Source organism: Leptonychotes weddellii, chromosome 14 (genome assembly GCF_054177405.1).
Source record: "Leptonychotes weddellii isolate Sample4059 chromosome 14, ASM5417740v2, whole genome shotgun sequence".
In the NCBI taxonomy this organism is placed as follows: Eukaryota; Metazoa; Chordata; class Mammalia; order Carnivora; family Phocidae; genus Leptonychotes; species Leptonychotes weddellii.
This window is the reverse complement of record NC_138382.1, coordinates 3,270,474-3,285,048: the sequence shown is the minus strand read 5'-3', so window position 1 is coordinate 3,285,048 and position 14,575 is coordinate 3,270,474. Positions and strand designations below refer to the sequence as shown.

General features: G+C 42.7%; 1 protein-coding gene and 1 long non-coding RNA gene across 2 annotated transcripts; both read left to right on the top strand.

Annotated features, from left to right (window-relative positions):
* The first annotated feature begins 990 nt into the window (after positions 1-990).
* On the top strand, positions 991-11,558 carry AUH (AU RNA binding methylglutaconyl-CoA hydratase). The gene is made up of 4 exons (XM_081802744.1): positions 991-2,082; positions 5,374-5,424; positions 6,569-6,616; positions 10,942-11,558. Exons 1-4 carry the CDS (start codon positions 1,837-1,839, stop codon positions 11,017-11,019), a joined length of 423 nt encoding a protein of 140 aa, XP_081658870.1. The 5' UTR covers positions 991-1,836; the 3' UTR covers positions 11,020-11,558.
* An 891-nt stretch (positions 11,559-12,449) lies between these two features.
* LOC145716960 (uncharacterized) lies at positions 12,450-13,764 on the top strand. Its single transcript, XR_014139902.1, has 2 exons — positions 12,450-12,635; positions 13,146-13,764. It is a non-coding gene; the product is annotated as an uncharacterized LOC145716960 (long non-coding RNA).
* Positions 13,765-14,575: the final 811 nt, after the last annotated feature.

The following is a 14,575-nucleotide window of genomic DNA, read 5'->3' as shown; positions in this document are numbered from 1 at the left end:
ACAAAATCCTCATTCCTGGAGGATGATACTGTGGATGAAATGATAGGATGAATGGGCGTAAGCTCTACAGACTTTGCAATGCTCCATGGTTTCAGTTGAATAAAAAGTGTGACGTTAACAAGGATCATTGAGGGTCACATTTGCTAATTTTGACTAATCTACGTCAAACTTTTCACAGAACATAAGAGAGAATCATTTCCTAATGTTGTGCTCATCATGAATACTGTTTTCGTAAGTTCTTCCATCTCATGAAAATTCTCATCAGCTCCATGAGGAAATAGAGCTATCTGGGTTGTATTTATATCTCTGTTCTAATCAGCTGGCAATGGGAACACCATAAATAACTCGTCTTTTCCTTGCATCTTGTCCCATAAGTTCTCAGACCTGTCTTTACTACACTGAGCAACATCACTATTTATAGTTTGATTTAAATTTGTCAGTGCTTCATTTTTTTTTCAGACACACGTTTTCTGCCATATCGAGTTATAAATTCACCATCTCTCACTGCTTGGGCACTGTACACACTTAATAAACTGTATTTTACAGAAGCAGTACTCATTTATGTTCAAACCCAGTCCCTATCGAAAATAGCAGTCCTTTCCAATTCATTGAGGTTTGTGTGTGTTTGTTTTTCTAGATCACCCACATTTCCTAAATAACTGCTCGTGGTTCTTGATGTAGCTGCTTAATAATAGCATCTTAAGCCATGTTCTTCCAATACAGGCATGCTTTGTGTGTTAAAAATGTAGGAATATACATACTTCATTACTGAAGGGAAACTTTCTAGAACTTGTGATCTTTATTTTTCACTTTGCCACTTTTGATTGAGATGTGAATAAGAAAAGATTGTGCTTTCCTTTTCAAGTTGTTTAACAGAAAGCAGAGCTTGTCCATCTCAAGCCCTGCAGGAGCAGGGAGTCGGGGGTGGGGGTGGGCGGGGGGGGGGGGTGCGTGGCCAGCTAGAGCCCTTGCATCTGCAGGGGGCTTCCAGGTGGAAATTAGTTTTTATCAGAAATCATCTACCCACTTTTTAAATGTTGGTAACTCATACAGAGAAAAAAATCTAAACTTTGTGGGCCGAACAGAACCCAGTGAGCTTGTTCAGGTGAGCTCTCTCTGCAGCCCGCCCGTCTGCTGTTCCCTGCCTCCTGGCCGCCAGCGCCCTCGGGCAGCCCAGCAGCCTTCCTGGGGTGAGATTTAGATGAATCCTAACGTTGCAGTCGCTCCCATAGTCTTATTGGTAGAAATTGAGGCTTCCAAATAAGAATATTACCTACTTTTGTCTAGCTTTCTTTTTAATGAGATCCTGGCCTCGTCGCTAGAACGTAATTGGTGGTGGTGGTGGGGGGGTGATCCGTGCTCCTGCTGAAAGCACCAGCACCACCAGGACAGAGCCTGTTTTCACCAGTAATTACCTGGTTTCCTTTTTATTAAATTAAAATTAGCCTGCAGTTCATTTACCATCAGTGATTCTTTACAAAGCACATGGTGAGTTGAATGTCTCAGGCTCTGACAAGTTTTATCTGAACTGAAGCACCTGTCATCCCTCTGGTGAATGGGCTAAGGGACGGTGCTGCTTGCCCACCACTGTGCATTGGATGGCCCCTGACGTGGGAATGACTGTGGGTTCGATTCGGGAATGTACCAGCTGTGTTGCAGGAGTAAATAGTGCCAGAATCCCTTCACAATTACAGAAGATACTCACGTTCTTTTTTGGGTAATATTAATTTGATAAACTAATTAGATTCTGCTTTGAAGTAATTCTCCAGTTACTGATCTTGACATATAAACTTCTGGCCCTGGTTTATTTTATAAACTGAGAAGTGAAACGTTGAAATGTTAAAGACTCAAAGGTATGAAATCATTGCCTGCATCCCCCCCATTCTCTCTGCAGGGGGGACGCAGCGCCTGCCACGCGCTATCGGGATGTCCCTGGCCAAAGAGCTCATCTTCTCTGCACGCGTGCTTGATGGCCAAGAAGCCAAAGCTGTGGGCTTGATCAGCCATGTTCTAGAGCAGAACCAGGAGGGGGATGCTGCCTACCGCAAGGCCTTGGACCTAGCAAGAGAGTTTTTACCTCAGGTATTGCTAATTACATTTCCTTTTTTTTTTTTTTTCTGTTTAAATAACTTTATAGCAAATTGACAAAACAGTCATCTCACATGCCTATGATGTGCTTGTCTTGTTTTCCAAGCAGAAAAGTACATGGTAGCCCTAACACCAGAAACAGTAAACTAGAGTAACAGGAAGGGCCTTCAGAATTAAAATTGAAGATCTGAGGATGATCTGAGGCTCATGCTGTACCTGGGCTTGATAATACATGACACACACAATGGCACGTGTGACAGAGCTTCCTAGGAACTTACGTCATCAGCCATCCCACCCTTCTGACCTGAGCTGTGCACATGGAGAGAAACAGCCATGGAGGGGCTGTCACACTGAGTCACCCCCAAGCTGAAACCCACTAAAACGTGCGTCCTGGGGAGACCAGAGCCAATTACCAGCATGGGCTCTCGTTGCCCCAGCTGGGTTTGAGATGACCTGCCTACACAGCAGTCGTTGTGTGTCTCCTTGTGTTCGTTAGAGGAGGAGGGAGAGAGAGAGAAAGGGAGAAGCAGGCTCCCTGGGAGCCCGATGCGGGACTTGATCCCAGGACCCTGAGATCATTACCTGAGCCGAAGGCAGACGCCTAACGACTGAGCCACCCAGGCATCCCTCCTTGTGTTCATTTTTATGGTAATATAGGCACTATTTTAACTCCTTTGTGCACAGTATTCTTCCCCACATTGAAACTTTCAAGTCTGGAATACACTGTGCATTTACTCACAAGTGACAGTTCTTATGAGTAATGTTAGCAATGGTGCATCATGGGGCCTGTTCCAGGGGTTTCTTGGTTCTCTCTTTTCCATGTATTTTCCAGATATTCCTTTCTTCTGAAATCACAGATTAGAAGACTTCTGCTATGCAAGTAATTAGTGATTTGTCTTTCTCCCTAGTGCAGTTTCAGGTTTTATAACTCCCTCAACGGTACTGGAATCAGAGTTACTTCCTCTCGAACTCCGCTGTTTGATGCTAACAGGACTCGTAACCTGTTTGGGGGCTACAGATCCTTCTGGGAATCTCATGAAACTTCTCTGTAGAAAAGTGCATGTTCTCCACATTTGTTCGGAGTTTGCATCCAGTTTCAGAAGGTGTTGTTAGAGTTCCCAGTGGCCAGACAAGGGCCCAGGTCCGTTGGGACTCACCTGTCCCCTGATTGCTGACAGGCGGGCCTCACCATGGAGTTGGTTCCTGGAACCACACTGCCTGGTGTTGATACTTCAGTCCTGCTCACTTAGCTAGCTATATGCTCTTTTAGGACATGGCTCTTACATAATTTGTTCCCCCATGTAAGTAACGCAGAGCCCCTACGCTCTGAATTGATGGAGAGAGCAAATAGAAAAGATGTTTAGTGTTTTAAGGAAAAACAAAGAGGCTCTCACTGAAACTTTGGTATTAATATTTCCCCAAAATATTAGAGTAATGTCTGCCTAAAGAGAAGTTAAAGGTACAGGTATTGGGAGAAGCAGTGGTTTAACTAAATATTGACTTCATGACTTCCTTTGGCTTACAACTCTAAGACCAGTGTAGGTCTGCATTGAAATAAGAGGTGTGTTTAAGAAAAGTCGTGGTATCCTTCCAGTTCTGAGAACTATAGCCTCTCCTGGTCTTTGGACTGGAGTGCTCAGCTCCCTGCTGCAAGCTGCATCCCTGGGCACATCTGTGCCTCGTCGATCTTTCTCCTGTGGCCCTCAGTGCCCACACCTCCCTACCTGCGGCCTGACAGCTGGTGGCACTCCACCGCGGCGCAAGCCAGGGCTGCCCCTACTGCCCGTCCCTTTTGTCTGGATGACCTGCCTCTGAGAGCATTAACCCCTAAACTTTTCCCCCAGGGCAAGGGAGATCCTGATTGGTTCAGAAGATGTGTGACTGTACAATATGCCAGAGTTTCAGAGCAAACTTTGAGGGGCGATCATCTTTATTTCTAGTTTCTGTCACTGAATGATTACTCTTCCAGATATTAGAAAGCTCCTGTAAAATTAGCATTTCCATCTGATTTCTGTATTGGATGTTACTTCCATTTTCTTGTTCGAGAAAAAAATGTTGGTCCAGAAGAAGAGGTGTTGGTTTTGTATTTTGAAAGAGGCCGGCTAAATAAGCATTGCAGCTCCTAGCATTTCCATTTTCCTATTTTACCCGTTTTGTAAGCCTTGCTGCCCAGTGCAGCCCAGGCATCCCTCAGGAGCGGGTCTGAGACCCGCTACATTTTCACGAGGGGCTGGGGATTTGTGCGCACATGCAAGCTGGACAGGCACCTTGTCTGGGTCAGCTGGTGGGTACAAGGGAATAGAGAAGACTCTCCCTGAGAGGAGCACTCTGTTTAAAAAACAAACAAAACAGATGATGATCTTGAAAACATGGTTCTAGTATATGCCCCACACCTACAGATCACATTTCAAGAATTCTAACAAAGATACTGTCTGAGCCTTGAAAACCTGTGGCCTCTGAAAAACATTTTTAATAAGTATCTGAATTAGGAAGAGAATTGAGATGGGTTAAAGTTGATAATTGAAGCCCCTGTATGGGAAAAATGGCATTTTTCATGCCATCAGGCATTTATTCATTCATTTATTGGCGTCCTAGAGCCTATTTTGCATTTTAATGCAAAAGACACTTGAAAAGATACCGTTGAATTCTAACTCATGACCCATAAACAGTTTTTAGGAATCTAAAATGTGATCAAGCAGCTAAATTCTATCTGGAGCATTGTGGTTTTCAAAGACGACAAAAGTCATGTTCTCCTCCCAGAGGGCACCCAGTTCTTTTCTCTGTGACCCTCACACATCCTAAAGGACTTCTCTGGGCTCTAGGCTTTTGTGTGGTGTGGGAGCACTGGCTGGAGGGCACGTCTTTACCCATACATCTTCACTGTGCTTCGTTCCGGAAGCCCACGGAGGACAGGCACAGAGCCGGTGTGGCCTCCTCGCCAGCCCGGGCTCCTGCCCGGCCGCTCGTGGGTGTGGTATCGCACCAAGCACAGCATCTCCTTCTCCCTGCTTCACTTCTGGGGAGATGTGTTGGGGAATGGTCAGCCGTCTCCTGGGCATGCAGCCCCTGCTGACCTGCAAGCACGCAGAGTGGCCAGGGCAGTAGAGTTGTGCCAAGCGCTGTGTAGACCTTGCGCGGCCTTAGGAAATTTCCCATTAACTGTCCTCTAGCTTTTGTTGCTTCTTTGCCATGGTTCCAGCAATGGGGATTTCTGAATTTTACTGAGCTGTATAACATAATTTGCATAAATAGTAATTAAAATCTATTTCTCTAATTGAATTTTAGGGACCCGTTGCAATGAGAGTGGCAAAATTAGCCATTAATCAAGGGATGGAGGTGAGTGCCTTAATATTTGAGTTTGTTGTTGGAGGAGGTATTGGTTTTAAATCTAATTTATTTTTTAATGTTCTAAAATCCAGCTGTTTCAATGCTACTATTACCACAAGTTACTGGGAGTTGTTTGTTTGTTTTTTGTGTTTTGTTTTTAGCTGCATTATTGATTTCATTCTGCTTAGGCTGTTGTTGATTCAGTATCTTAATCAGAGAACTCAGGAATTTCACTGATGTCCTGCAGCTTATGGCATGCTCACTGTTTTTGCCATTCGACTAATAGATTTATTGGCTAGTAGTGCATAGAAAGCCAAAAGAAGAGGTCATTCTGTGTATTCTCAACACCAGCTTTGCATTATTAAAGAACATTCTGAGGAGAACTTCAGCTCAAAGCTGAGCCAAGCTCTCTCCACCTTTAACTGCTCAATGTGCTTTGTGCAGGGAGCCCGCATGAACAAGGCGAGTCTTTAGAGTGTCCTGGGGTTCCCCTGAGGAGCTGTCTTCTAAGGAGGGGAAGCCCCGGGCCAGGAGAGAAGTAGGCAGGGCAAGGGAGCAATACACGCGCCTGTGTACACTGGGCTGTCATGACCCCAGTTGTGTTCTCGTTAAATTAGGGAATTTTGAAGAAAGATACTTCTTTCATGCAGACTCAGAGGCCACCATATCTTCACGGGCTTCATAGCAATAAAAAGAGGTTGAATTTGTTAGCAATAAACACAGTTTTAAAAATTTACGAAGTAGTTAAATGATTTTTAAAAATTCTAACATAACTGTAACAATTCTAACAACAAATGCCTTATGTGATCCATACTACGTGCCAGGCCATATATAGGGGCCTTATAAAGGCTTCACCTAGATTATCCCCATTTGGTAGATAATACAGTTAGCCTCTCATTCGGATGTGCCTCTCTGAGGTACAGAGAGCATAACTAACTTAGCCAAGCTTCCACAGCTCCCACGTGGTGGAGGCAGAATTTGAACCCAGGCAGCCTGGTTCCAGACTTCTCATGCTGGTCATACTTCCGATTTGCTGTATTACATCAAAGGATTCTGTGCTTTTGGAGAAGGGTTACTAGTTTGAATTTATATTGAGTGTTCCATATTTTAAAAAGTAATTTCAGCTGAAATTTAATTATGTTTTTATCCTCAGGTTGATTTAGTAACAGGATTAGCCATAGAAGAAGCTTGTTATGCTCAGGTATGTAATGCAACTACAAATTCAGCAAGGATGCCTCTTACAAATCGCGTTTACCTTCTGTATAAGTCAAATGATTTATATATCTCTGAGCAAGATTACACTCATACCTCTTCTAAAATCATACAAATGGGTTGAAATTAGCTGTTTTTGCTATTTGACTATTACCAATTCTTATTACTGATTCTGTTCCATATACTAATGTCTCTTGTCTACATAATTTAAAAAACTCTTTATTAAGTTAGTACCATTCATGCTGTAGCTGTCTGTCTGGCTCATGTTGTATTTATGGGTGTCGATTTAAACCCTCACTCCAGTGTAGACGGGTGAGAGGAGGGCAGTGTGGTGAATGTGGGCCTGCTGGGGAACATCAGTATTTGAGACTCACTGGTTCTGAGCCTTGCCTCCTGCCCACTGAAAGTTCCCTAATTCAGTGTGTACAGTTTTCTGTTTTGTACACAAATTAGTAGAACTTTGTATAGAGGAGTAAATCTCCCTTTTTTCTTTCCTTCCTTCTTTTCTAAAAGACGTAACTTCATTTAGGGCATCCAATGTAGCAAAAGAATTTTGTTCTACCTTTTGTGAGAATTGAAAACTACTTCAGCTCCCATTAAAGCATGGCAGTGTCATGAATTAGGAGGGACAGCTAGAGTGTTCCTCTGTGCCTGGTCTGTATGTATGAATTGCCACCTGTCGTTGATGAGCACATGCCATGAATGAAGTAAATTACACACTTCTTACAAATGGACAGCCTTAGAGTCCAAAGAAAAATTTAAAAAGTATGTTTGGCCATAAATCATATCTTATGAAATGTGAAGGAACAGTAATCATAAGAAGCGTTTTGTCAGACCACAATGGAATTAAACTAGAAATCATAACAGAAAGATAGCTGGGAAATCCCACCTATTAATGGTGGGATTAATCTTTCTAATGCAGGTTAAACAACACATGAATCAAAGAAGTCTTAATAGGAATCAAATATTTTGAATTAAATCAAAATGAAAATACAACTATCAAAATTTGTAGGAATTTATTGAAAGCGCTGCTTAGAGAGAACAGTATTTTAGCATTGGATGCATATATGAGAGAAGAAAGATCTGAAATCCGTAGTAAGTTTCCACTTCAGGAAAGTAGCAAAAGGAGAGCAAATAGAACTCAAAGTCAGCAGAAGAAAAGGAAAAATAAGCTTTAGGACAGAAACCAATGAAATTGGAAATAAGAAAACACAAGGAAAAAGTCAACAAAACAAAACAAAAAAAATGGCTCTTTGTAAAGATCTATGAAGTTGACAGACTTCAAGGCAGGCTAACCATGGAAAAGTGAAGATAAAAATCACCAGTATCAGAAATGCAAGAAAGGCCATCCCTAATGATCCCATGGACATTGAGAGAATGATAAACGGATACTGTGAACAACTCTGCCTACAGATTTGATAACCTAGGTGGAATGGACCAATTCCTTGGAAGACACAACATACCAAAACTCATACAAGGACAAATAGATAATCTGAATAACCCTATGTTTGTTAAAGAAATTAAATCAATAATTAATAAACTTCCAAAATAGGAAGCACCAGGCCCAGACGGTTTCTCTGGTGAATTCCACCAAACATTTAAGGAAGAAATCATGTCAATTTTTAGTGATCTTTTCCAGAAAATAGAAGCAGAAGGAACCCTTCCTAACTCATTCTGTGTCGGTAGTATCCTGATACCAAAACCCAACATTATAAAAAAGGAAAACCACAGACCATTATCTGTCATAAATTAGTAGATGTAAAAATTCTCAGCAAAATATTAGCAAGTCAAATCCAACAATGTATAAAAAGAATGTTTAAAAACAATTTCAGATTGATTTGTATAAAATGTATGTATACAATGTATAAAAAGAACCAAATGGATTTTTTTTGTAGATATGCAAGCCAGGTTTGACACTCAGAAAGCACTGCAGTCCATCACACCAACAGGTTAAACTGGAAAATCAGATGATCATATCAATAGATCCAAAAAAAGCATTTGACAAAATCCAACACCCATTCATAAGAAAAACTCAGCAAATTATAATGGGAGATTCCTTACCCGATAGGAACTTCTATAAAAGAACCTACAGCTAGCCAAGAACAGGGCAAGGACATCCTCTCTCACTTCTCCTTTTCAACATCTACTAGAAATTTTAGCTAATATGATAAGACAAGAAAAAGAGAGAAAGATATACAGATTGGGAAGGAAGAAATAGAACTTCATAGAAGATGTAATTGTCCATGTAGAAAATCTCAAAGAATCAAGAACAAAAAAACACTAAGAAGTAGTTAGAGCAAGGTTGCATGATACAAGGTTAATAAACAAAAGTCAGTTGCTTCCCTATATGCCAGCAATGAAGAATTGGAATTTGAGATTAAAAGCATAACATGATTTTCATTAGTACAAAAAATACAAATGCTTAATGGAGAGAAACTACAAAACTGTTGAAAGAAATCGAGATCTAAGTAAATGGACAGATATACCATGTTCATGGATAGTAAGACTCAGTATTACTAAGAAGTTACTTCTTCTCAATTTTATTTAGAGAGTCAGTACAATCCCAGTAAAAATCTCAGCATGTTACTTGATCTGTGTCGACAAACCAATTCTGAAGTTCATATAGAAAGTCCAAAGACTTAGATTAGCCAGTCCAGCTACTCAGAAGAATAAAGTTGGAGGACTGACACTACCCAACTCCAAGACTTACTGTAAAGCTACAGTCATCAAGACAGTGTGGAGTTGACAAAGGAACAGACTGTTGGATCAGTGGAACAGAATAGGGAGCCCAGAAGTAGATTTGTGTAAAATAGTCATATAAGTAGACTCATAGAAAATAAAATGGCCTTTGACAAAGGAGCAAAGGCAATTTGGTGGAGAAAAGATAGTCTTCAAAACAAGTAGTACTGAAGCATCTGGGCATTTGGCGACAAAAAAGTGACCTTAGACACTGACATCACACCCTTCACAAAAATTAACTCAAACTGGGCCATAGACCTAATGTAAAATGAAAACCTCTGAAACATCTGGAAGATCACATAGAAAATGTAGGTGTTGTTGGGTTTGGCAATGACTTCTTTAAGATGTAACACCAAAAGTATAATCTATGAAAGAAAAAAAGTGATGTTTCACTTCATTAAAATTAACAACTTCTACTCTGCGAAAGACATTGCGAAGAGGATGAAAAGAGAAGCCATAGGCGGGGAACGGGTCTTTGCAGTACACAACTGATGAAGGACTTGTATCTAAAACAGACAAGGGACTTTGAAAACTCAATAATAAGAAAACAACCCATTAAAAAGTGGGTGGAAGATTTGAACGGACGCCTCACCAAAGTAGATACACAGATGGCAAGTAAGCATAGAAAAAGATGCTCCACATCATACGTCATTAAGAAATGCAAATACAAACAAGATACCAATTTGCCCATTTCCTACAAAGCTAAGCATAATCTCAGCACGTGATCCAGCAATGGTACCTCTATGTGTTTACCCAAGTGTGTTGAAAACATCTGCACAAAATCTGCACATGGTGTTTTAGCACCTTAGTTCATAACTGCCAAACTTTGAAGCAACCAAGATGTATAGATGAATGGATAAACTAAGGCACATCCATACAGTGGAGTGTTATTCAGCGACAAAAGGAAATGAGCCATCCTGCCACAAAAAGGCATGAAAGAACCTCAGGTGCATACTACTAAGTGAAGGATTTCCATCTAAGAAGGTTATGTACTGTAGGATTCCAACTATATGACATTCTGGAAAAGGCAGTAGGGGACAGGGAGGAGTAGATGGAACATAAAGGATGCTTAGAGCAGGGAAGCTCTTCTGTGGGATACTGTAGTGATGGATAACATGGCATTATGCATTTGTCAAAATCCATGATATATACAACATAGTGAGCCCTGTGTGAACTATATAGGCTTTAGTTAATAATAATGTATCAATATTGGTTCATCAGTTGTAACAAATGTACTTCATTGATACAAGATGTTAATAACAGGGGAACCTTGGGGGCTTGAGGGTATCTGTGGGAACTCTGAACTTTCTGCTCAATTTTTTGTAAACCTAAAATTGTCTAAAAAATAAAGTCTGTTGGCTTTTTAAAGTACATTTGAAATGGGGGGAAGTGTATTTGGAATTAGAATGTAAATTTGGTCACATAATTAGAATTGTTCAAATGATGAGTAGATTTCAAAATTTTAGATGGCCTTCTAGTTAGTTTTTGTTGTTTTTTTTTTTACATAAAGCTTGTTAAACTTTTGTAGTTGTTTTTACTTTTTGGTATAGGTAACGTAATGTTTTGTTTCTCTAGACTATTCCAACAAAAGACAGGCTTGAAGGTCTTCTTGCTTTTAAAGAGAAAAGGTCCCCTCGGTATAAAGGAGAATAGAAGACACAGAAATCTTTCAAATGCCAGTGTAATAAATGTACCTCTGGAAGTATCTTTCAGATCCATATATGCCTCAGCACCTGGAATCCCAGTGACCAAAGTGAAGAGCAAGTTCTCTGCATAGTGAATTAAGCATCTGGAGTGGACCCATCTGTGTACTTTATTCAAATGTGCATCTTGTCATATTCATTCAGATTTATAAAGCTAGTAGTGTATACTGTCAAAAACAGATTCAAAACTAGGTACATGTTTTTAAATATTTCCTGCATATGAGGCTTTCTGTTCTTAATTTTTTAATGTGAATAATTTATATATTACACATTCTAGGAAATAATATTGATTGTATGGCTACTGTGCTGCAATACGAAATAAAATTATTTCTATATACCAAAAATGTGAAGTTATACCAAATAAAGTTTCTAAGGGATTATACAATACATCCACCCATACATACATCTCAAACTGAAAAAGGAATTGATAGATTCTCTGAGCGAAAATTACCAAATATAAATAAAACTGGTGAAAAGAAAACTTGGAAATTTTTCTCTTACCCCATTCTCTTGAACCGAATAAATCATTGCATGTTGGATTTTAGAAGAAGCCATCTTTGCATGCTGATTCTGTTAGGTGACCTCTGTAGTCTTAGAATACAGTGTGGATGGGGGGAAATGAGCCTGCTCAGACTGGGGCCCACAGCCTCGGGAGGCCAACAGGAGGCCTAGAGCGGGTGTACCTGTAAGATCGCCCAGCACGTGGCCTGGCCGTTGGTCTAACTCCTGAAGAAGCTGGTGCTGCCAGTGTTGGGCTGTCAAAATGGCTTGGGGTCATGGATTCGAAGTGAGGTGCAGCCTGCTCTGCTTCCTGCCCCCAGCGTTTGCACCTGGTTTCGGTAAGGAACGGAGGTGGATACAGCCCCCCTGTCTCCCTCTCCTAACCCCGGGCCAGGCAAAGTGACTAGAAACAGAGGGGCTCGGGGGTACGTCTGAGTTGATAGCCTCGCCCGGGGAGGGGACAGATAGGAAGTATGCGGGACTTAGCTGTGGGATTCAGTGTGCAGCGTGGAGAGATCTTTACGGGTCTCCGAACAGATTCAGGCTAGCTTTATTTTGTATTTCGTCAGACCAGACTGCCTTCTGAGGCTGTGTCCAGGGCTGAGTCTCTCGAGCTCTGGGGAAGCCCCGCTTTTCTGGGACCTGCACCTCCTTACTTGTGGACTGTGGGGGTGCCCACTGCCCTCCGAACAGCACAGCTGTGCTTTGTTGGAGGGAAGTGACATTCAGCATGGGGATGACTGCCTGTTCCGTGCATTCCCACACTCAGCACTGCAGCTTCCTTGCTCTTGGAAAGCACATAGACTTTGAATTTTTAAAAATCACCGAAACTTTTTTTTTTTTTTTTTTACTTTGAGGAAATTGAGCTCTCAATCTCAGTTTGAAACCCCTTGGAAGAGGCAAGCTTGGAGTCGCCGTCTGCTGATGCCCACCATGCTGGGGGCGGTCATTGTCATCACCTGCGAGGCAGATCCTACAGACTTATGGCCAAGGCCCAGCTGAGTGGCTTCCTGGGGAAGGTGCTCACTAAAGCCCACGTTCATCTGCTGATTCCATCTTGGGGAGGTGCATGCTTTGTCTTCTGATAGACTTGTGCCATTCATTTCATGCAGGATGATTGATTTGCAAATAAAGTGCTGGCCCTTGTCTTCATAGTCCTTTAAAGATTTCAGGGCCATCTTTTCTGCCTGCGACACATTCAAATGCCACTTCCTTTTCACTGCACGGGAAATAATTATGTTAATGGGGAAAATACTAAGGGTGTGCTGGATGACTTGTCTCTCCTCACGGACGCATAGTCTGTTGCTGATGGAGTATCACTGAATGTCCTGCAAGTTCTGATTAAGTCACTGGAGCGTATCCGAAAGCAAAGACATCTTCCCGTTGTGACTTCAGAGATTACGGACCTCTGTATTAGAGCAAGGGGCAAGTGTGCAGACGTCTCCCTTTCCCAGGGTCTTTCCTTTGGCAGAGCGGCCTTGCTGGGCGTGGTCCTGATGCTGGGCCCCGGGTCGGGTGGCTCTTTGGGGAGAGGACTGCCCGCATGGCTGAGCAGCTGTTCGTGTCGCCCTCCAGCACACTCTGCATTCGAGCGTCCTTACACCGGAGTCATGGCCAGCTGATGCAAGCTGGCAACACGGTGGCGATCCCCACGCATCCCGATTACATTGCAGAAGACCCGGAGGGAGGACGCTTAACCAAGCACGGTTCCAGTTCAGGGGAAAAGCATTTCACCCATCTCAGAGCAGGTGATCCCCCTGGCCTGCAGTATGGGAGTGCCAGTTAATTTATCACTTCTCTCTCAAAGAAGAAGAGGCCAAGTCACAGAAACTCTGGGACGAGAAGGGCTGTGATAGCAGCCCAAAGAAGACTCAGATTTTCTTGACTCATTTCTGATTTAAAAGATCATTTCAAGTTATGTTGTGTTCATTAAAAAATAGATGGTTTTCCTTAGCCCTTTCCCCTCCCCCCACCTTCTAGCTGTCAAAAACAGCTTGTCACTGAGTGTCACTTTCCTGGCCACACCTTGAAGAGAACTCTCTGTAGGTGGACTGGAACAGTGAGGTGTCACTCGGCGGATGACGTGCTCAGCAGCAAATGCTTGTGTTTGGTGCGGGCTTGTCCCTGGCTGGCCTGGCCGTTGACCCTTTCCCTCACTTGACCACAACTCTCCTGGTCCTCTAACCGCTCTGATCTGGGGTCCAAAAATCCTGGCAGACAGATCGTCTTTAATATTTAATCATGCTGCTATTTCTTCGTCTACCCACCAAGTTAAATATTAACATCTGTGTCAGCATTATTGGGCCTTATCAAAACAGCAATGAAATCGTTTTTTTACGTTAAAGAATAATTGTACATTTGTCGCAAAAGAAGAAATACAGAATTTTGCAGTTACTGGGTTATCTTTTCGCAAAATGAGAGCCACTTTTCTTCATAGGTGACACAGGCTGCAGGTTGTGTTTGGGGGTGCTTGGGGTGTTAGGGATTGAACCCTCTGCTCAAAATACCTGTGGGTCTGAGGTGCTAAACACCCGCAGTCTCCGGTACCATCTTTTGGACTTTCAGAGCCCTTCTCGTGGAGAGCCTTCCAGAATCTAGCCGCCCCTTAGAGGAGTGGCTCCCAATGCTCAAGCCCTTGGTGTGCGGCCTTTGTTTTTCAGATGAATTCTGAAGGCAGTGTGAGAGCAGGGCGCCTGACGGGGAGAATTGAGGACGCCGAGGACAGCCCAAGACACGTACCTCGGGTGGTCGGGGCCAGCCCTCGTGGTCCCCGTCCACGCAGCGCGAGCCTCGGGACGTAAGGTAGGAGGACGGCCGTCCTCAGTGAGCTGACTCTTCCCTGGGGGCAGCAGACTGAGCTCAGAGCCACCAGCGTGTCAGTCCCTCTGTAAAGTACAGAAAACACTGTATTCTGAGTCTGTTTCGGTTCAAGGGGACTTGGACAAGATCCCAGAAGATACAAATATGGGTAAGAGAACTTGGGCACCCTATGCGAGGCCCCGAAC